General features: G+C 42.6%; 3 protein-coding genes and 1 non-coding gene across 9 annotated transcripts in view; 2 read left to right on the top strand and 2 right to left on the bottom strand.

The window, feature by feature from the left end:
* Nucleotides 1–34: 34 nt before the first annotated feature.
* On the bottom strand, nucleotides 35–5,770 carry LOC109868627 (CCR4-NOT transcription complex subunit 11-like). Of its 2 annotated transcripts, none has more exons than XM_020458326.2 (7): nucleotides 5,010–5,770; nucleotides 4,716–4,880; nucleotides 4,285–4,437; nucleotides 1,305–1,519; nucleotides 1,003–1,205; nucleotides 796–892; nucleotides 35–552 (listed from the first exon to the last, which is right to left on the bottom strand). In XM_020458326.2, the coding sequence occupies exons 1-7, from the start codon at nucleotides 5,326–5,328 to the stop codon at nucleotides 355–357; spliced, it is 1,350 nt and encodes a 449-aa protein (XP_020313915.1). In that variant the 5' UTR covers nucleotides 5,329–5,770; the 3' UTR covers nucleotides 35–354. The 2 variants fall into 2 exon arrangements, with proteins under 2 accessions (XP_020313915.1, XP_020313923.1); XM_020458334.2 differs by having other exon boundaries at nucleotides 1,317–1,519; nucleotides 5,010–5,758.
* Nucleotides 5,771–5,941: 171 nt separating this feature from the next.
* LOC109868611 (60S ribosomal protein L31) lies at nucleotides 5,942–15,203 on the top strand. Of its 4 annotated transcripts, none has more exons than XM_020458316.2 (5): nucleotides 5,942–6,123; nucleotides 11,746–11,852; nucleotides 13,803–13,928; nucleotides 14,701–14,813; nucleotides 15,136–15,203. In XM_020458316.2, exons 2-5 carry the CDS (start codon nucleotides 11,746–11,748, stop codon nucleotides 15,165–15,167), a joined length of 378 nt encoding a protein of 125 aa, XP_020313905.1. In that variant the 5' UTR covers nucleotides 5,942–6,123; the 3' UTR covers nucleotides 15,168–15,203. The 4 variants fall into 4 exon arrangements, with proteins under 4 accessions (XP_020313905.1, XP_020313886.1, XP_031653987.1 ...); XM_020458297.2 differs by having other exon boundaries at nucleotides 5,948–6,128; XM_031798127.1 differs by lacking the exon at nucleotides 5,942–6,123 and adding an exon at nucleotides 6,130–6,174.
* On the top strand, nucleotides 14,184–14,318 carry LOC116356891 (small nucleolar RNA SNORA5). Its single transcript, XR_004205189.1, has one exon. It is a non-coding gene; the product is annotated as a small nucleolar RNA SNORA5 (small nucleolar RNA).
* Nucleotides 15,204–17,345: 2,142 nt separating the features above from the next.
* The window catches only part of LOC109868593 (TBC1 domain family member 8-like), a 24,982-nt gene continuing 20,635 nt past the window's right edge, over nucleotides 17,346–21,692 (bottom strand). The window contains exons 12-20 of one of the 2 annotated variants that reach the window (XM_020458269.2): nucleotides 21,329–21,614; nucleotides 21,067–21,202; nucleotides 20,871–20,969; nucleotides 20,710–20,778; nucleotides 20,326–20,572; nucleotides 19,730–19,795; nucleotides 19,455–19,541; nucleotides 19,256–19,383; nucleotides 17,346–19,151 (exon numbers count right to left, since the gene is read on the bottom strand). In XM_020458269.2, coding sequence (XP_020313858.1) covers nucleotides 18,690–19,151; nucleotides 19,256–19,383; nucleotides 19,455–19,541; nucleotides 19,730–19,795; nucleotides 20,326–20,572; nucleotides 20,710–20,778; nucleotides 20,871–20,969; nucleotides 21,067–21,202; nucleotides 21,329–21,614 — 1,580 coding nt within the window. In that variant the 3' untranslated portion in view covers nucleotides 17,346–18,689. The remainder of the gene's footprint in view (nucleotides 19,152–19,255; nucleotides 19,384–19,454; nucleotides 19,542–19,729; nucleotides 19,796–20,325; nucleotides 20,573–20,709; nucleotides 20,779–20,870; nucleotides 20,970–21,066; nucleotides 21,203–21,328; nucleotides 21,615–21,692) is intronic. The other variant, XM_020458277.2, reaches the window with a different exon arrangement.

The following is a 21,692-nucleotide window of genomic DNA, read 5'->3' as shown; positions in this document are numbered from 1 at the left end:
ATGTTCAGTAGAAAATACAATCCAACAACCCAGATGGTTCATTACATATCCATTTAATGAAACAAAACCAACAAGCATCAATCTATGGAGGGAAAAAAACAGTTTCAAAATCTATTTTCAAAATATGTCCATCTTTGTCCAGAAAAGAGAGACGAAAAACAGTAACTGAGTTCAAAGCTGGACTCCAAGCGGGTATTGGTGAGATCGTGAGGATTGTCTGGGTGGTTATACAGCCTTGGTCAGTTTCTCTTGGTTGGGGCGCTATATAGCGGGTTGTGCCTCTGTGGGCTTACTACCTGGAGGGTGTTATTTGGCACAACAGGCTACTGCCACGTTCTATGTACTATGAAAGCGTTATTTGGCAGGTTTGACCTCTGGGGGGATTTCTCCTGTATCCAGGGTCTTGAGGAGGCGGAAGAGGCCAGCTGCTTCCCGTATGCGGCTGAACTCAATGCAAAAGGCCTGCACCTCGATGAACAGGTCCTGCACATTTATGATCTTGTTCCGGATCAGAGACTGAAGGAACACACACACCAGGCGCACCAGGCGGTTCTGCAAATGGAAACAGAGGTTTTACATAAACATCTGGACCACTGACTAACACAGTGGAGCACTGACTAACGTTAGTAAAAGAAAGTCATCTTGAGCAGGGACAACCCACATTAACTTCCTGTTACAAATTTCTGTGAAAGAAAGTGGCATGCATCCTCTGGTAAGACAAGCATTTCAATGTTACTGAAAGGCCTAACAGTAAGCTACAGGCTCTTGTCAAGGCCCTTCCACAGTCCTCCTTACCTGCATGTACTTGTCTTTGATCTGTTCACATGTGGAGATACAGTTGGAGATGTACAGGTGAATGAACTCTGGAGGGAGGTCCACAGCAGTTGTCAGCCTGTGCACACAAAGAATAACCTCACATAAATAAACAGAAAAATAAACACATTTTAAAACGGATTGTAGACAACTGAATTGTATAAATCAAATTCTATCCAAAGTCCACACCTATTGACCACCTCCATGGAGTGCAGAGACATGTCCATGTTGACCAGGACGGAAAAGTACTCCGTGATCTGGCTGGACTGCATCAGTTTGAGAAGCATCTCGATGGCCACCAGAGGGTTGTTTTCCACCAAGTCAGGCAGCTTGGCCGGGGTCAGACCGATGTGGTACACCAGCTTCGGATCCTTCTCCAGCTCACTCAGGAGCTATAGGGAGAGAGCAATATTTAGAGAGACATTCAGGTTGAACTCCCAAGCGAAGGTCATGTTTGAAATATATAAAATACATTTGAGTAGACAGTGTACCTGTCTACTCACCTGTGACTGCTGCTGGGCAGACAGTGGGCTCTTGAAGGCCTTGGCCATGATGCGTTTGATCTCCACACCCGTGCTGTTCTTCACGCACATGGAGCGGTCCCACTGCACACGGTGGTCGGGCTCCGTGGGGTTTAGCCAAGCCAGCTCATCCTCACACACGTGCAAGGGAGGAGGCGGCCGGATGAACTCTGGACGAAAGTGACCTGGGGGAGGTAGGGTCACAGGGAGATATTACAGGCTGGATATGTGGCTTGTCTTAAGTGATACTTGGGACATGGTATATACTTCATAGTACCATTCCTGTGTCATTACAATACCAAGCTAATGAAAAGACATACCCCACATGACCAGAAGTATGTGGACACCTGTTCGTTGAGCATCTCATTCCAAAATCATGGGCATTAATATGGAGTTGGTCCCCTCCCTTTGCTACGACAAGAGGAGGCATTGTCATGCTGAAACAGGAAAGGGCCTTCCCCAAACTATTGCCACAAAGTTGAAAGCACAGAATTGTCTAAAATGTCATTGTATGTAGCATTAAGATTTCCTTTCACTGGAACTCAGGGGCCTATTCCTCCTCCACCAAACTTTACAGTTGGCTCTATGCATTCGAGCAGGTAACATTCTCCTGGCAGCTGCCAAAGCCAGATTTGTCCATCGGACTGCCAAATGGTGAAGCGTGATTCATCACTCCAGAGAACGCGTTTCCATTGCTCCATCCATCCGCCGCTTGACATTGCACATGATGATCTTAGGCTTGTGTGCGGCTGCTCAGCCATGGAAACCCATTTCATGAAGCTCCCAACAAACAGTTACTGTGCTGACGTTGCGTCCAGAGGCAGTTTGGAACTCGGTAGTGAGTGTTGCAACAGAGGACAGACAATTTTTATGCGCTACGTGCTTCAGCACATGGCAGTCCCGTTCTATTAGTTTGTGTGGCCTACCACTTCACGGCTGAGTTGTTGCTGCTCCTAGACGTTTCCACTTCACAACAACAGCACTTACAGTTGAAGGGGGCAGCTCTAGCAAGGCAGAAATGTCTAACTGACTTGATGGAATGGTGACATCCTATGCCACGTTGAAAGTCACAGATCTTCAGTAAGGCCATTCTACTGCCAATGTTTGTCTATGGAGATTGCATGGCCGTGTGCTCAATTTTATACACCTGTTAGCAATGGGTGTTGCTGAAATAGCCAAATCCACTCATGTGAAGCGGTGTTCACACACTTTTGTCTACAGTTGAAGTCGGAAGTTTACATACACCGTAGCCAAATATATTTAAACTCAGTTTTTCACTTCCTGACATTTAATCCTAGTAAAACTTCCCTGTCTTAGGTCAGTTAGGATCACCATTTTATTTTAAGAATGGGAAATGTCAGAATAATAGTAGAGAGAATGATTTATTTCAGCTTTTTTTTCTTTCATCACATTCCCAGTGGGTCAGAAGTTTACATACCAAGTAGTAATTGAGTGTATCATTGCCTTTAAATTGTTTAACTTGGGTCAAACGTTTCAGGTAGCCTTCCACAAGCTTCCCACAATAAATTGGGTGAATTGTGGCCCATTTGTCCTGACAGAGCTGGTGTAACTGAGTCAGGTTTGTAGGCCTCCTTGCTCGCACACGCTTTTTCAGTTTTGCCCACAAATGTTCTATGGGATTGAGGTCAGGGCTTTGTGATGGCCACTCCAATACCTTGACTTTGTTGTCCTTAAGCCATTTTGCCACAACTTTGGAAGTATGCTTGGGGTCATTGTCCATTTGGAAGACCCATTTGCGACCAAGCTTTAACTTCCTGACTGATGTCTTGAGATGTTACTTCAATATATCCACATAATTTTCCTACCTCATGATGCCATCTATTTTGTGAAGTGCACCAGTCCCTCCTGCAGCAAAGCACCCCCACAACATGATGCTGCCACCCCGTGCATCACGGTTGGGATGATGTTCTTCAGCTTGCAAGCCTCCCCCTTTCCCTCCAAACATAACAATGGTCATTATGGCCAAACAGTTCAATTTTTGTTTCATCAGACCAGGGGACATTTCTCCAAAAAGTACGATCTTTGTCCCCATGTGCAGTTGCAAACTGTAATCTGGCGTTTTTGTGGCGGTTTTGAACCAGTGGCTTCTTCCTTGCTGAGTGGCCTTTCAGGTTATGTCGATATAGGACTCATTTTACTTTGGATATAGGTACTTTTGTACCTGTTTCCTCCAACATCTTCACAAGGTCCTTTGCTGTTGTTCTGGGATTGATTTGTACTTTTCGCACCAAAGTACATTCATCTCTAGGAGACAGAATGGGTCTCCTTCCTGAGCAGTATGATGGCTGCGTGGTCCCATGGTGTTTATACTTGTGTACTATTGTTTGTACAGATGAACGTGGTACCTTCAGGCGTTTGGAAATTGCTCCCAAGGATGAACCAGACTTGTGGAAGTCTAAAAAAAAATCAATTCTGAGGTCTTGGCTGATTTTGATTTTCCCATGATGTCAAGAAAAGAGGAACAGAGTTTAAAGGTAGGCCTTGAAATACATCCGCAGGTACACCTACTCCAATATACTCAAAAGATGCCAATTAGCCTATCAGAAGCTTCTAAAGCCATGACATAATTTTCTGGAAATTTCCAAGCTGTTTAAAAGCACAGTCAATTTAGTGCATGTAAACCTCTGACAATAGTGGAATTGTGACACAGAGATTATTTCACTTATAATTCAGTCTGTAAACAATTATTGGAAGAATTGCACAAAGTAGATGTCCTAACCGACTTGCCAAAACTATAGCTTGTTATTAACAATACATTTGTGGAGTGTTTGAAAAACGAGTTTTAATGACTCCAACCTAAGTGTATGTAAACTTCCTACTTCAACTGCATATAGTGTATGTTTTTGTGTCAACATACACTTTACTTATGTCGTCCATAAACATAACAGACAGCCTAATAACAAACTGAATGATGAAATGCTCCACTTACTCTCCAGTGGAGGTCGAGGCCCAGTGACCAGAGACTCTGTGATCTGATTGGCCACTGAGCTGTCGAACCCAGAGTTGGAAGAATCTGGATCCGGGTCGTTGAGGATGCTGGGGAAGCTGGCCTTACTCTGGGTGGGTAGTTCTGACTGGCGCTCTGCAGGTTAAAGGGGAGAGAGAGGAATAAGAGAGTTTATATATGAAGCGTTAGAATTGCTGCATAGTAAAGTGTAAAGAACTGTCTGTTGTACTACAGTAAGGATATGAGAGGTTTTATGTCTCAACACAAGCAAATCTCAATAGGTGGATTCCTAACCAAGAAATGTACAATTCCCCATCATACGTAACTATTTTTGAGTTGTCTAAAATTCTTGAGATTCAATAACCATCCTCCATACAAGATACATGCAAAGTGCATACATTCAGGTACTGTACCTGCCAATGCCAACTGCAGCCCACTAATGTCTATGGACTGTGGCATGTTCCCCACGTCCATGCAGGACACCTGTCTGGGGGTCTTCTTGAAGAGTTCCCTTGGAGGTGCCAGCATTAGCTGGGAGAGGAAGAACTTCTCGGGCTGTGTAATGGGTGGCAGGAATCCTATGAACAGTCACATGATCAGGATATACTTGAGTTGATATGATGACAGCAACACACTGCTGCTAAAACTTTGGACAATACTTCTTACTATCCAAATGGAATACATTTGATATTTTAGCAGACACTCACCAGACAGTTGTTTCTCCTGCTCATCCCCAACTGGGGAGGGGTTCAGCAAGTGCGCAAAGACAGCGGCAAAGGGATTGGCGGCCAGTGGCTCTGTGCGGTACATCTCCCAGAGGAGGTAGAGGGCAGTCAGGCGCTGTGCAGAGCTTGGCAGAAGGTCCGGCTGTTGCAGTAGCATCACCAAAACCGATCCTACTCGGAAATGTTCGGCCTTCGCGAAGTAATGATGAAAAGCGGATGATAGACTTTCGAAAGTGTTGGTGCAAGCTTCCTCTGAGATGATTCCCAAGAGGTTGGAGAGCTCCTTCGGGGCAAGTGTCATTGTACCTATGTTGTTGATAGCTAGCTTTTAGCTATGTGACCAAAATGATAAATCACTACTTGCAAGTAGTCTTTTATAATTGTACGTAGGTCGCGTTATTCAGTTCATACTTAAAACGAAGCTAGATACATTTCCACAAACTCCACAGGAGTGCAGATATGGGCAGCTAGATAAATTAGAAAATGCTAGTTAGCTTACTAGCTAGCTTGTCACCAAAGTCATTGTAAAAGTAAGTTATACAGCTAAACAAATTGGACCTTGATCAACTAAAAAAATGCATACCAGACTTACTGGTCGTAAAAGCATGAATGTAATTATTATCAAATGTTTAATAAGAAGTAAGTTAGCTTTTCTCAGCTGTTCTCCCATCAGTTTCCACTTCGTTCACAACATTGCAGCGTTGAGTTTTGACCTTTGACTCGACCCCGGTAACACAGTGCATTACGGGAGATGTAGTAACGAAGATTATGTGTTTATTTCTGCTTGCTCTGGTATTCTCGTGGACACAACAAACATTTTCTACAAATGACAGATAACACATTACTTAAAAATGTGGTGTAATTGATGTATTGTTTTGGAAAAGCACTGCAAAAAAATAATTTCGTGTCAGAGACGGAAGAGGAAGCGAGACATCCCACTCGCTGTTTTATTTCTGGTTCACATACAAGTCGATAAACAAAGCAGACCAGACCCAATTTCCATCGCATTGGTTTCTATGGGAGAGCCACCGTCAAGTAGACCGGAACTGACCATGTTTTAAACGGCCTGAACAAAGAGAGAGGAAGAGGCGTCCATGTGAGGCAAGCCTTTTTTTGTATGGAGGTCTATGAGAGAGTGTCGAATTACGTGAGGCAGATTTGACCGACTATACGTTTTGTAATGCTTAGACTGTTACAAATGTACTGATAAGTGGATGCATGCATGTGGCATTCTGTCAACTTTGAGAAAAACGACTTAGTGCATGTTGTGCGCACGCGTATCATTGGTTTGAATGGTCCTACCTGATCTTCCCTGCTTTCAATCATTGAAAATCAAATCAAATGTATTTGTCACATACACATGGTTAGCAGATGTTAATGCGAGTGTAGCGAAATGCTTGTGCTTCTAGTTCCGACAATGCAGTAATAACCAACGAGTAATCTAACCTAACAATTCCAAAACTACTACCTTATACACACAAGTGTAAAGGGATTAAGAATATGTACATAAAGATATATGAATGAGTGATGGTGCAGAACGGCATACGCAAGATGCAGTAGATGGTATCGAGTACAGTATATACATATGAGATGAGTAATGTAGGCTATGTAAACAAAGTGGCATAGTTTAGTGGCTAGTGATACATGTATTACATAAAGATGCAGTAGATGATATAGAGTACAGTATATACATATACATATGAGATGAGTAATGTATGGTATGTAAACATTATATTAAGTAGCATTGTTTAAAGTGGCTAGTGATATATTTTACATCAGTTTCCATCCATTCCCATTATTAAAGTGGCTGGAGTTGAGTCAGTGTGTTGGCAGCAGCCACTCAATGTTAGTGGTGGCTGTTTAACAGTCTGATAGAAGGCCTTGAGACCTCGCCTTCTGGATGATAGCAGGGTGAACAGGCAGTGGCTCGGGTGGTTGTTGTCCTTGATGATCTTTATGGCCTTCCTGTGACATCGGGTGGTGTAGGTGTCCTGGAGGGCTGGTAGTTTGCCCCCGGTGATGCGTTGTGCAGACCTCACTACCCTCTAGAGAGCCTTACGGTTGTGGGCGGAGCATTTTCCGTGCCATGCGGTGATACAGCCCGACAGGATACTCTCGATTGTGCATCTGTAGAAGTTTGTGAGTGCTTTTGGTGACAAGCTGAATTTCTTCAGCCTCCTGAGGTTGAAGAGGCGCTGCTGTGCCTTCTTCACGACGCTGTCTGTGTGGGTGGACCAATCCAGTGTGTACGTGATGTGTATTGAGGACATGTATTAACGGTTGTATTTACATTGTTAGAGCGGTCACTCCCCTATCTTGTCAATATAATAGATATTATTTGCCTGAGTAAACTCAGAGAGGAAGAGGAACCGAGAGGCCCAACTCAGCGGAAAATCTGTTGCCCTCCAGTAGGTGGCGTTTTTGTATGGAGTGTCGAATTTGGTCACCCCAAAAAATGAATGGCTTATTTACTACGTGGGTTTTATTTTGATCAAATTGACGTTTCTTGATGCTGGAGTTATAAAAAGTATACTGGTAGTAGTAGTGACATCCTGGCAAGTTTGAGAAAAAACACTATATCGTAGTCATAGTCTTGAGATGGCTATTGCATATTCATGTCTGAGGCTAGTAGCATAACGTCTCTTTCCATTAAATACAGGTGGTTGACGTCAACAACCCTCATCGAATATTCAAGAAAGGATTACAATAATGAGATGTATCCTCTGTGTACAACATAAAACACCAAATAATGCATGCAGAGCAGAATTAGGCCGATATCCGCTAATTATCAAAATCCAGAAAATAATTGTTAAATTATACAACCACACAAAAGGAAGCAATTCCCAAACCTTCCATTACAAAGCCATCACCACAGAGAAATGAACCTGGAGAAGAACCCACTAAGCAAACTGGTCCTGGGGCTCTGTTCACAAACACAAACAGACCCCACAGAGCCCCAGGACAGCAACACAATTAGACCCAACCAAATCATGAGAAAACAAAAAGAGAATTACTTGACACATTGGAAAGAATTTACAAAAAACTGAGCAAACTAGAATGCTATTTGGCCCTAAACAGAGAGTAGCATACCTGACCACTGTGACTGACCCAAAATTAAGGAAATCTTTGACTATGTACAGACTCAGTGAGTATAGCCTTGCTACACAATTGTAAATACAACCTATATTTATGTTATTTATTTTCCCTTTTGTACATTAACCCATTTGTACATCATTACAACACTGTACATTTGTACATTCTGTACATACATTTGAAACGTCTTTATTATTTTGTAAGTGTAATGTTTACAGTTAATTTTGTATTGTTTATTTCACTAAGTGTTTATCTATTTATCTTGCTTTGGCAATGTAAACATATGTTTCCCATACCAATAAAGCCCTTAAATTGAAATTGTATCCACCAATATTTCTTTCGTGCGTTTAGAACGACCCGGATGTGAACCATTTTCCGTTGCCTTTTAGTACCCACAAGTCTTTGCAACTTCCTTTCCGACATTTCTCGGGTAGAGTGAGTACTGCTTTGACAAATGCGTGTTATTTATCTAACGTCATCCTTACCGTGTGTTAATATAGTCCAATGTTTTAATTACGTAATTGCAAGAGGAGACACTGAACTCCCTAAACGATTCAATTGTGGTTGAATATTCCCAAATTATCAATTGTGCGTTTTTAAATAGAAACGTGTAACGTTAGTCACTAAGCAGTCTCTGCTAACCGCACGTCTACAACCAGTAGTCGGCTAAACTATTGTGTCATAAATGTCTCTGTTGTAAAGCGTATTAGTCCTTTGTTTAGGCCTGTCTGTCTGGGATCCCCAATTTCTGTTTCACAACATTCAATTGTTACTGATGTAAAGTTAGTCAGAAACCAATTGCTGTAGCTCGCTAGTTAAACTAGCAATCCAGATCTATACCAGTGTCATTAGCTAGCCGGCTGTATTGCCTGGCGTCAGCAGCCAGATGTATACATTGTTTATGCCCCACAAACATGTATCTAGATGGCGAAAGTTAATGGCATTGTAAACCCATGAAATGTATTTTCTACAACGTTCTAATTGATCACTAATGAAACTTCACGTGGGATTGTTTACGTTCATGTCAATGAAAGCAGGCTTTAAGTGGAACTGACAGCCTTCTAACTATTTTGCCGATATAAAACAGACAATCATACCATTCAACTATCAAATTGATAGTTTGTTACAAAACCAACTTTATAAGAGGTTTTAAAAATAGATTATATTTGACTTAACATTTCATGACGTCACGTACACAAAGGCATTGTTTGTTGAATATACTTACGCAGTTCAATTCATGATTAATATAATTCGCCAATACATTTATTGGTGGATCAAAGAAATATCGGGTTGTAAATCACAGATGGCCTGGTAAATTGTTTGCTGCTTTCATTCGGGATGCACTGTTTCAGTTTCAATTACTCTTATTTTGGACCAAAATGAACGAATGTAACTAAGGATGTTATTGTCAATACAATCAAACTAGCAGGGCAATAATCACATCTGCCAAATTAATTTGTATTTGTCACATGCGCCGAATACAATCGGTGTAGACCTTACAGTGAAATGCTTACTTAACAAGCCCTTAACCAACAATGTAGTTTGAAGAAAATACCTCAAATAAAACAACATTAGTAACAAATAATTAAAGAGCAGTAGTAAATACCGGTATTGAGGTAATATGTAATAATACATGTACATAGGTAGAGTAGTACATAGTAGGTAGAGTTATTAAAGTGGCTATGCATAAATAACACAGTAGTAGCAGCAGCGTGGGGGGGGGTGCAAATAGTATGGGTAGCCATTTGATTGGGCTAGAGTATCGATCATTCGCTAGCTGCTAGGAGGATGTCATGTCATTGGAGGAGTGGGTGAGTGACTGACTTTTCCCCAAATTTTTCGGGGGCAGGTGTAATTTGGTTATCTAGCAAGAACTTGACCGACTGTTGTACAGTTTGCATAGCTCTTGCGTTCACAAATTCACTCTGGCTAATTACTCAGATCACTCTCCTCCGAGTGTGCCAGAGCTAGGCTGGACAATAGAACGAGTCAACGTTCACCAAAGGCTGAAAAGAACGTTGGCTAAACTGGAGCGCTAGCCCATGGCAAATGAATGGAATCGAACGTTAGCAGAGCCTGTTTCGACTGGAGTGATGCTTAGAATTACATTTTGCCTAAATGGAACAAAAAATATACACCTTTTTACTTTTACCACAATCTGTTCCTACTACTCATGTAGAAAGTGAACATCCACACCTCGATTGTGCGCGTAATGAGAAAGTAAAGAAAAAATGAACTTCTGATTATTTCTGGTTTAGCGCTCGATGACAAACTAGCTCGCTACCCAGACTTACATAATTACAAAGAGGAGATTCTCCTGATTTAAAATGGTGCCCGATTTAAAAAATCTAAATATACATATTGTGAGATATTTGGTGAAATAGACAGACATGTCTATATTTCCCCTATAGGAATCAATGGGACGACCTCAAGATTTGTAAAAAAATAAAATAAAAATAAAAACGGGCATTGTGACATAGACAAAATAAGCTGGGAATAGAACATTCGGAAGGCAAGTTGGTGCCACGGTGCTCAATAGAACTAAAATTAGGCCTGCTTTTTCGTGATTACTTCTAAATGATGGCAAGCAGCTGGGAAATATGGTCATATTATGAAACTGGACTCCACAGCGGATGCAATGAACTAGGTTTTTTATATATATAAAAAAGCGTTGTTAAAAATGTAATGTGTCCAGTCTACCAGAGCATAGAATAACTGATGAATTTACTGAAGGCACAACACTGGCTGAATATGACTGGTGTCGGTAAACGTAGGCAAAACATTTTTATAGTTAGTCATGAATGCTCTGGATAACATGTAAACAGACTAGCTAACCAGCTCTGCTAGGGCGAGTAAGATGGTCAGTGCGGTGTTCTCAAATTTAATTTGTGCCTGGAAGTAGCTAGCTAGCCAACTTGATTAATTTAGCTTGGGTGCTTGTTTGTAGGCAAGCTGCAGAATGGTTTATTTATTTTACCTTTATTTAACTAGGCAAGTCAGTTAGGTTGTCAGGATGTAGTGTATCAGTGCAATTTTTAGGGCCAACTAGCTTAAAGTTTGAGAGGTTTTGTCTAATGTTCGTTTGTTGGGTTTTTAGCTCATCTTGCTCTGGCTAGCATTAGTTGTTGATCTTGTTGATGTGCATAACTGAGGGAGAGAGCATACCTTTTCATGGTTGTTTGATAAATAAGACTGTAAAGTTCCCATATGTAAGAGGACATATTTGCAGAAATCCATTCAGGTGTATTTTTGGGCGAATGCGTTCTAATGACCTAAAGTCACACTGTTGTAACGGCTGGTAAACACACAGTCTAGTTCAATGTGAATGATGTACAAAAGGCCTACTGTATCTCTGGTTGTCCATGGCGAACCACTTTGCGTAGACTCTGGCCCTGGACTAGACAGTTTTTTTTATTTTTTATTTATTTACAATAGTCTATATGAACAGATTTTAATAAGATTTAATGTTGCTAAAATGTTGTCAGTTCCATTTTAAGCTCAGTACTGACTTGGTAGGGGGCCACTCCTTTTAACCGAATAAACAGTGGACACTTGAGGATTGCATGTCTTGTCTCTGGTTATGATCAAAAGGTTAGTCAATGTTTTATGTGATGTCTTTTCTTAGATGGCGCCAAACAAGAAGGGCGGTGAGAAAAAGAAGGGGCGTTCTGCCATCAACGAGGTTGTGACCAGGGAGTACACCGTCAACATCCACAAGCGCATACATGGCGTGTGAGTACACTGTCTGGGGGCATGGCACTGAGTCTGCTGCTATAGAGTTATGGATGTGTGCTATCTACACACGGTTACAAATCAAATTTATTTATATAGCCCTTCTTACATCAGCTGATATCTCAGTGCTGTACAGAAACCCAGCCTAAAACCCCAAACAGCAAGCAATGCAGGTGTAGAAGCACGGTGGCTAGGAAAAACTCCCTAGAAAGGCCAAAACCTAGGAAGAAACCTAGAGGGGAATCAGGCTATGAGGGGTGGCCAGTCCTCTTCTGGCTGTGCTGGGTGGAGATTATAACAGAACATGGCCAAGATGTTCATAAATTACCAGCATGGTCAAATAATAATAATCACAGTAATTGTCGGGTGCAGCAAGTCAGCACCTCAGGAGTAAATGTCAGTTGGCTTTTCATAGCCGATCATTAAGAGTATCTCTACCGCTCCTGCTCTCTCTAGAGAGTTGAAAACAGCAGTTGTGGGACAGGTAGCACGTCCGGTGAACAGGCAGGCAGAACAGTTGAAACTGGAGCAGCAGCACGGCCAGGTGGACTGGGGACAGCAAGGAGTCATCATGCCAGGTAGTCCTGAGGTATGATCCTAGGGCTCAGGTCCTCTTGAGAAAGAGAGAATTAGAGGGAGCATACTTACATTCACACAGGACACTAGATAAGACAGGAGAAGTACTCCAGATATAACAAACTGACCCTAGTCCCCCGACACATAAACTATTGCAGCATAAATACTGGAGGCTGAGACAGGAGGGGTCAGGAGACACTGTGGCCCCATCCGATGATACCCTTGGACAGGGCCAAACAGGAAGGATATAACCCCACCCACTTCGCCAAAGCACAGCCACCACCACTAGAGGGATATCTTCAACCACCAACGTACCATCCTGAGACAAGGCCGAGTATAGCCCGCAAAGATCTCCGCCACGGCACAACCCAGGGGGGGGGGGGGGGGGGGCACCAACCCGGACAGGAAGATCACATCAGTGACTCAACCCACTCGGGTGAAGCACCTCTCCTAGGGACGGCATGGAAGAGCACCAGTAAGTCAGTGACTCAGCCCTTGTAATAGGGTTAGAGGCAGAGAATCCCAGTGGAGAGAGGGGAACCGGCCAAGCAGAGACAGCAAGGGCGGTTCGTTGCTCCAGAGCCTTTCCGTTCACCTTCACACTTCACACTGGGCCAGACTACACTCAATCATATGACCCACTGAAGAGATGAGTCTTCAGTAAAGACTTAAATGTTGAGACCTAGTCTGCATCTCTCGCATGGGTAGGCAGACCATTCCATACAAATGGAGCTCTATAGGAGAAAGCCCTGCCTCCGGCTGTTTGCTTAGAAATTCTAGGGACAATTAGGAGGCCTGCGTCTTGTGACCGTAGCGTATGTGTAGGTATGTATGGCAGGACCAAATCAGAAACATTGGTCGGAGCAAGCCCATGTAATGCTTTGTAGGTTAGCAGTAAAACCTTGAAATCAGCCCATTCCTTTGAAGGAAGAATTATGTTTGTATGCTCTTTGTTACTTTGATGGCTGGTCTAAGGTAATTTGGTGGGCTATCCCACTGAAGTGGATTAAAGGGAATGGTGAAGGTAAAATTATCAGAGGCAGTTGACACTTTTGATTTTGTACATGCTGAATGTTGGAAGTGTGCTGTTGCTTATGGGAAAGAATGTGAGGTGCCAGTGTGACTGGGCTTAGGCTACGTTGTGACTGTTTTTCTTTCTAAGGTCGTCATAGGTGGATAAGCAGCTGGTGCTGTGTAGTGTTGTCCATTGCTGGATGCTTATTTTGGAACTGCAATAAGGGTCCTTTTCACAAGGGCTTCCGTTGTTATATTGCTTCAAAAAATAGACATGGCTTGCTCTGACAAATGTGACTTTATCAACCTCTGATAATCCTGTGCATGTAATTAACGTTGCTTCTTGCTCTATCCTGTCAGGTCCTTCAAGAGGAGGGCACCTCGTGCTCTCAAGGAGATCCGCAAGTTCGCCATGAAGGAGATGGGAACCCCTGATGTACGCATCGACACTCGCCTGAACAAGGCTGTATGGACCAAGGGTGTGAGGTAAGCAAACGCTTGTGTTTCTTGCGACAGAGGCCTTAGCCTGCTGGTTACTGGTACAGAAAAGGTTATGAGCTTATCTTGATTGACTGATATATTTCGAAACTGATACTTGAAACTGTCATCCTAGCAAATCTGAGTGACACCGAGTTGAGGGTACAGTATACTACAGGTTAATGCTTTAAGTGCAATACGTTTTGGGACGATATGCACTTAACCGTAGTATGAACTGGACTATATTGAATTCCACATTTCCTGTGCAGCCTTGTCAAATTCAGTGCTTCCTCTGCAATGGACTGCACTGGCCAAAATGGCTGCCATAGTGAAACTAGTTCATGGGCCTCGCATTCATTTTCCATGAATGTTGGGGATAAATTTGTGCTAATGACAATTGATAGTTGATTTCAGTGATGCACATTGTCTGTCCATTACGCCTAATTGAATTGAAAGTTGAAAATCAGATTCTCTCCCAGTCTCTTTCATCTCTATTTTTCCCTCTCCCCCTATCCCTCTCTCAGGACAGGGGTGAGTGTGTTTTTTCTGCTATCTGCTTCATGCAGTGTTGTTCTGATATCAAGGAGTAGAGGCTAGTTAGCCCGGGCGGATATCCACTTTGACCGAGCCAGCATCAGTGCTGGCTTCAGAGCGAAGTAATATCCTGTTATGCTTGGCGATGGTTGTAGAGTTGTTGAGGCGTGTAAAGTTTTCCACAATGCCATGCACTAAAACTGAGCACATTTCTCCATGTTAACTGATATTTTGTATGTTATTTCAGGAATGTCCCATACCGTATGCGCGTGCGCCTGTCAAGGAAACGCAATGAAGACGAGGACTCTCCCAACAAACTGTACACCCTCGTCACATACGTTCCTGTCACAACATACAAAGGTAAGTCCAACATTTGCTTGGCTGTGTGCTGTGCTCACTGCTGAATAGTATCCACAAGTGTACTTGCATTCCTGAGGTTGGTGATCTGGCGTATATGAAATGAGCAATACTTGTATGTCACCCACTGGGTGCAAAATACCCCCGTGGGTGACCTTAATGAACAAATTGTGGCAGGCTTATTTTCAGATTAGCTGCATGCAAATGGTAATACAAAGTGGAGGACCTGTAAATGCTCCAACCAAAGCTCAGAGCTAGTCCTGTGCTGTTCCTCAATTGCCTGTTGAAGATGTCACTGATTCTGATTGTTTTCTTTTCTCTATAGGTCTGCAGACGGTCAATGTGGATGAGAACTAATTATTCACTGGTGTTGAAATAAATGTATAAAAGAAACTACAGTCTTGGATATTATTTTCAATCGGAGTTTATGCACTCACTAATTTGGATTATTAGTGGAGCAATTGCATTAAATTATATATATATATATATCCATGGAGAGCAAGGGGAACAACCACTCCAAGGCTCAGAGCAGTGAAGTTTGAAACGCTATTAGAGCGCGTGAACTAGCCAGCCATTTCACTTCGGTCACACCAGCCTCATCTTGGGAGTTGATATGTTTGAAGTCATAAACAGCGCAATGCTTGAGGGACAACGAAGAGCTGCTGGCAAAACTCACGAAAGTGCTGTTTGAATGAATGTTTACACGCCTGCTTCTGCCTAGCACCGCTCAGTTAGATACTTAGATGCTTGTATGCTCAGTCAGATTATATGCAACACAGGACATGCTAGATAATATCTAGTAATATCATCAACCATGTGTAGTTAACTAGTGATTATGATTGATTGTTTTTTTATAAGATAAGTTTAATGCTAGCTAGCAACTTACCTTGGCTTACTGCATTTGCGTAACAGGCAGTCTCCTTGTGGAGTGCAACGAGAGAGAGAGAGAGGCAGGTCGTTATTGCTTTGGACTAGTTAACTGTAAGGCTGCAAGATTGGATCCCCCGAGCTGACAAGGTGAAAATCTGTCTTTCTGCCCCTAAACGAGGCAGTTAACCCACCGTTCCTAGGCCGTCATTGAAAGTAAGAATGTGTTCTTAACTGACTTGCCTAGTTAAATAAAGATTAAAGGTTTAAAAAATGAACATACCGATTTCCGATTGTTATGAAAACTTGAAATCGGCCTTAATTAAATCGGTCGACCTCTAAACTTTGGGTCATTGTCCATTTGGAAGACTCATTTGAAACCAAGCTTTAACTTCCTGACTCATGTCTTGAGATGTTGCTTCAATATATCCACATAATTTTCCATCCTCATGAAGCCATCTATTTTGTGAAGTGCACCAGTCCCTCCTGCAGTAAAGCACCCCCACAACATGATGCTGCCACCCCGTGCTTCACAGTTGGGATGGTGTTCTTCGGCTTGCAAACATCCCCCCTTTTCCTCCAAACATAATGATGGTCATTATGGCCAAACAGTTCTATTTGTATTTCATCAGACCAGAGGACATTTCTCCAAAAAGTATGATATTTTGTCCCCATGTGCAGTTGCAAACTGTAGTCTGGCTTTTTATGGCAGTTTTTGAGCAGTGGCTTCTTCCTTGCTGAGTGGCCTTTCAGGTGATGTCGATATAGAACTCGTTTTACTGTGGATATAGATACTTTTGTACCTGTTTCCTCCAGCATCTTCACAAGGGCCTTTGCTGTTGTTCTGGGATTGATTTGCACTTTTCATACCAAAGTACGTTCATCTTTAGGCAACAGAACGAGTCTCCATCCTGAGCAGTATGACAGCTGCGTGGTCCCAGTGTTTATACTTGCGTACTATTGTTTGTATAGATGAATGTGGTACCTTCAGGCGTTTGGAAATAGCTCCCAAGGATGAACCAGACATTTGTAGGTCTACAATTTTTTTCTGGGGTCTTGGCAGATTTTTTTGGGGGGTATTTATTTTCCCATGATGTCAAGCAAAGAGGCATTGAGTTTGAAGGTATGCCTTGAAATACATCCAAAGGTACACCTCAAATATATTCAAATGATGTCAACTAGCCTATCAGAAGCTTCTAAAGCCATGACATAATTTTCTGGAATTTTCCAAGCTGTTTAAAGGCACAGTCAACTTAGTGTATGTAAACTTCTGACCCACTGGAATTGTGATACAGTGAATTATAAGTGAAATAATCTGTAAACAATTGTTGGAAAACTTACTTGTGTCATGCACAAAGTAGATGTCCTAACCGACTTGCCAAAACTAGTTTGTTAACAAGAAATTTGTGTTATTTAATTAGTTATTGATTTATACTGCTTTAAATGACATTTGATGTATTTCTATAAAATCCAAACTGGAATCTTTCCTCAAAACAAATGTTGTAAAAAGTATGCTAGACATTTATAGAATAAATCATACCTAGTCTGTTGAATGGCCGAATGTGTGAATATAAAAGCAACTTTACCTCAGTGAATGTTTGAAGGGATAAAGGACTATAAAAAGTTTGGGAACCACTGGTCTATGCAATACATTGAATAAGACAAGGATGCAACATTGTTTTTAATGATTTACAAATGAACCATGTCTGATATTTTGCAGCAGACACGTTAAAGAAGTGATAAATGGCCTGATTTGTGATAATGCACATCAAGTGAACTTGTGAGTGTGCACTACAAATAACATCAAGGTGCATCTGTAGGGAGTTAGAAGGCATCAGACTGGTTCTGGAATAACCAAAAACTCAATTTAACACCACCACTGATTTGAAATGGAAAAATCAAGTTCTCGATATAGAAGACTTATTCAACTAAATCTGAGGCACAGCAGTTCCGTTTGTTTAGTATCAACTGATTTTAAGAAAGTGTGTAGGACTTTAGTCTATAACATAATACTGGTCACTTAGACTTAAGGCTTGAATGAAGAAATATGCTTGGTAGAATAATAAGGCTCAAACAGTTTTAGAACACCTAAAATAAGACTTCTTAAAGAACAAAATCATTCAATCAATACAGGATAAACACTATTGATTAATGTACTGCATTGTTGAGCTAGCACAAGTATTTCACTGCACCTTTTATACTTGCTGTAAACCGTGACGAATGTGATTTGACAAAATATATAGTTGCACATTTTTAATGTGTCGCACATAAAAGCAAGATTCCAATGTCCATTATTGTATGACAAACATTTGGCAGTTAATAGTTCTTGACTCCTTGGGCTACATATAAAAAAGGAAAATGAAAAAGCTTGCCAAAATGATACACTGCAGGCGTACACGCATAACATATTTGGACAGAAAAGAACACTTGTCTGCTCTACTTGATTGGACAATATGGCAAACAAGTGTATCACCAACCAGGCAGCCAATGTTAAGTCAAGTAAAATGTCACTAAAACTGGGCACATTTGAGTTTGTTCCCATTTCATAGACCGGATGAAGCAGAATGAAAACGTGTGTATAAATACTGAGCAACGAAAAATAACTCTTTTCATGGTGCTATGTGTAGTGCATGGTGTGTGACGTTCTCACAGTAGTATATATGATTATGACTGATGCATCATGTAGTCTCTTGATTATCATGCATGTCTTGGTTTTGGTTAACCTGCTTTCAGACAGTTGTTGATCCCAAAAGACAAGGCCACCTTTCTTCACGGCTACATCAGGAGAGGAAGACCTACACATCTACATTACTTCTCCTTTGTGCTCGACCAACGACTCAATATAGGCACATACGGACTCTTGGTACCCACTCATCCTTTTAAGACGGAGGACACAGACAACACTTATTGGGGACAAAGGTGCCTGGACAGCTAGATAAGAAACTAGATTGGAAGCCCAGTATTGGGTCACACTGTGGTTCTCACATCGAGGTTCTGTTGGTCATGTTGAAATCAGCTGGTCCCTTGCTGGAGCATAAGCAGACCAGCCCTTTCATGGTACTGTTTCACTTTTGCCTCAGCCACCTTTGCTGACAGGTCCATCGGTTTCTCAAAGAAGTTGACTAGCTGCTGTTCTGTGAGGAGAGAAGCCAGGATCTGAGCGTAGCTGACCGCCCACTCGCTCTGACTCTCAGACCCTGAACTCTTGCTGGTCCCCTCCTTTCTCTCTCCGTCTTCTTCGGTGCTGAAGACGGGATGGTCTTCTTGACTCCCCTCCCTGTGATCGTCCTCTACCTCGTCCCCGGCCCCACCCTCGCTGCTGACCTCTGACCCTGAGCAGCGGCTGCGGTGCCCGACCTCGCCGATCTGCAGCACCAGGCTGGTCACTGTAGCGATGGCCTGAAAGAGCTCATTCTCGTCTGGGTTGCCATGGAACATGCTGTAGAGGGTCTTACAGAACTGGATGAACTCCCTCTGTAGAAAACAATAATACAAGGTTATTGTGACTTACTTAGTACCTTTCAATGACTCTTTGTTTAATAGATCCCTGATTGAATTCATTGTTTTATTGTATGGACCTGGTTCATTGGAGGTACAGGTTGCTCCACATCCTTCTCCTTCTCTTTAGCCAGGTCTTTCAACATCTGTTTCAACTGTTCCTGAAAGTCTCTCATCTCCCCTTCAACATGAACACACACATCAGGAGCTACATCAACGTGATAATCTAAACAGACCAGCGCTGTAAATGTGAATCTGGAACAGTGTGTGAATACTTACCATTGGGCAGCTCTACATGGAGTGGTCTGGTAGTGGACAGCTGAGGGCTCTTCAGTGGAGATGGGTCATCCTCACTTTCAGTCAGAGCTACAGGAAACAGTCCCATTATGAAGAATGTTCATCTCTAGTTAATTCATCAATCAAATATATTTTATAAGGTCCTTTTTACATCAGCAGTTATCACAAAGTGCACATGTTTTTTTAAAGATAATAGCATGTCCAACTAAAGTACATGAAAGAGAAGCACAACACCACAGGAAGGCTATGTGACCCACCTGGAGGTATGTGCAAACGATACAGTAGTCTGACCTTTTCATTCAGTTCCTCAAAGTATAGCGTATCTGAAACGGAGAGACACACACACAGAAATGTAATTGGCCTTAAATCACAATGTGTGTCAATAAATGAAAGGTTAGTGCTTATACTGTCAGTAAATTCTAGGTTAGTGTTTATTCTGAATGATAGAGGGCCACAGAGGGAGCCCTTCAGATGTGTGAGTTTAAGAGAATTTACATCATCTTGATCTTACTCAACTTCAGTGGTTCTCACTGTACTGTACACAACATCTACTCCTAAAAGCCTTGGCTGGATATTGATTCCCATAAAAGCTTTGTGGGCTGAATTCCAGATGCCCATAAAAGCATAGTGGGCAGGTTTCCAATGTTCATGACTTATATGCCTTACAAGGGAATTTGAATGTGAGATAGCCTGGTGTTTGTTTTCTTGGTTTTTGTATATACTCGCAGGCACAGTCACGCACACAAACTCATATTACACACAGTCTCTCTTCAAGCACTCACTTACTCTCCCTCCCTTTAGACACACACCCTCCCTCTCTTTCTCTTTCACACACAAACATTCGCTCACATACCCAGCCACCCAGCGAACTCTCTGAAGGTGATGAGTGAGTCTCTGTCCTGGTCCAGTAGTGTGAAGGTCCGGTGGGCCACGGTGTCAGTATGAAAGCCACAAAGCCAGGGAACCAGCAGCATGTACAGGCTCTTAAACTGGACCCGGTCCACTCTGTACTGCTCTACATAGGGCCGGCCTGGGTCATGGTGCTGGAGGGCCAATGTGGTGCCCCCATCGCCCCAGTACAGGTTGATGAAGTGCTCTGTCTTTAAGACAAACAGAAACAGAAGTGTTGTTGTACAGTTGGACTATAAGCAGAGGATGTTATTATTGTGTTCTGGCATTGCCTTTCTTAGTGGTCCTGGGGAGATAAATGAAGGTGTATTGAATTGAACTGAAGTACCTTGAAGAGGTCGTAGACATCAGCCAGGTTTTCAGGGGAGAGAGAGACATCTGGGGTCACCACCCTGAGCTAAATACACAGAGAGGGAGGGGCAAGGTCAGAGAAGTTTGGAGAGGAAAAGCATAAGGTTTGTGACTGTTTATGTGAAATGAGAGAACCACCGCATTCTCCTTGGTGGTGTCCTCGTGTGCTTGGAGAACCTGGATCCGGTGTCTGCATCGCAACTTCTCTATTTGTCTCACCGTCAGGTCTCCAAATTTCTGACAAGACAGAACACACAACGAGAACAAAGATCAGCTCCACACTGTCACTACAACCCTCTGGTGGTGTGGAGGGAGTATTGCAGTGCCGTCTTACCTCATAGGAGTCAGCGATGAGGTCAGTGATCAGGGTATGTTGTTTAACAGGCGGTCTGCCCTCCTCCTCCCCACTCTGAGACGGGTGAGGGGTAGGGGGAGATGGATCCTCATCGTACTTCACCTGGTCCAGAAAACTGCAGACAGAGCCAAGAGTGAAAATAAAAGGCATGATTAACTATTAACATCCCACACATCAGGGTTGGCCAATCTTGTCTACAGAGTGCATGTGTGTGCAGGCTTTTGTTTCCGTCAAGCATTACCCAGTGAGGATCATGAGTGCCTGGCTGTCATCTGCACTAGCACACAGTGCCGTAGCGTTAGCATCCAGCACAGCTAGCCCCAGCTGGAAGATGGCTTTAATGCCGTGAAAGAAGAAGCAGTCTACCACACAGACAGCGCTGCGGAAGGGAAGCACGCTGAGGAAGAGGGTGAGAAACCAGGACAGGGAGATGGAAGAGAGGGGGGAGAGGTCGGGAATGTGCTCGGCCAGCTCGGGAAGACGATCCCGGATCAGCTCTTCAAACACTGACTGGTCCACCTGAGCACCTGCAAACTCAAACACAAGTGGAAATCTACAATATTATAGATAACACACATAAAGTATAAAATAAAACATATTTTTTA

This window comes from Oncorhynchus kisutch, linkage group LG2 (assembly GCF_002021735.2).
Source record: "Oncorhynchus kisutch isolate 150728-3 linkage group LG2, Okis_V2, whole genome shotgun sequence".
Taxonomy (NCBI): domain Eukaryota; kingdom Metazoa; phylum Chordata; class Actinopteri; order Salmoniformes; family Salmonidae; genus Oncorhynchus; species Oncorhynchus kisutch.
Note: the sequence above shows the minus strand (reverse complement) of the source record. Positions and strands in the feature narration are given on the sequence as shown.

What these genes read in the sequence shown, in the direction of transcription:
- LOC109868627 (XM_020458326.2), bottom strand. Translation starts at nt 5,328, where the DNA reads ATGACACTTGCCCCGAAGGAGCTCTCCAACCTCTTGGGAATCATCTCA. An exon ending in GCTGCAGTTGGCATTGGCAG is followed by an intron (nt 4,438 to 4,715) that starts GTACAGTACCTG and finishes TTTAACCTGCAG; the next exon opens with AGCGCCAGTCAGAACTACCC. An exon ending in TCCATGGAGGTGGTCAATAG is followed by an intron (nt 893 to 1,002) that starts GTGTGGACTTTG and finishes TTGTGTGCACAG; the next exon opens with GCTGACAACTGCTGTGGACC.
- LOC109868611 (XM_031798127.1), top strand. Translation starts at nt 6,145, where the DNA reads ATGGAGGTCTATGAGAGAGTGTCGAATTAC. An exon ending in CACAAGCGCATACATGGCGT is followed by an intron (nt 11,853 to 13,802) that starts GTGAGTACACTG and finishes CTATCCTGTCAG; the next exon opens with GTCCTTCAAGAGGAGGGCAC. An exon ending in TCCTGTCACAACATACAAAG is followed by an intron (nt 14,814 to 15,135) that starts GTAAGTCCAACA and finishes TTTTCTCTATAG; the next exon opens with GTCTGCAGACGGTCAATGTG.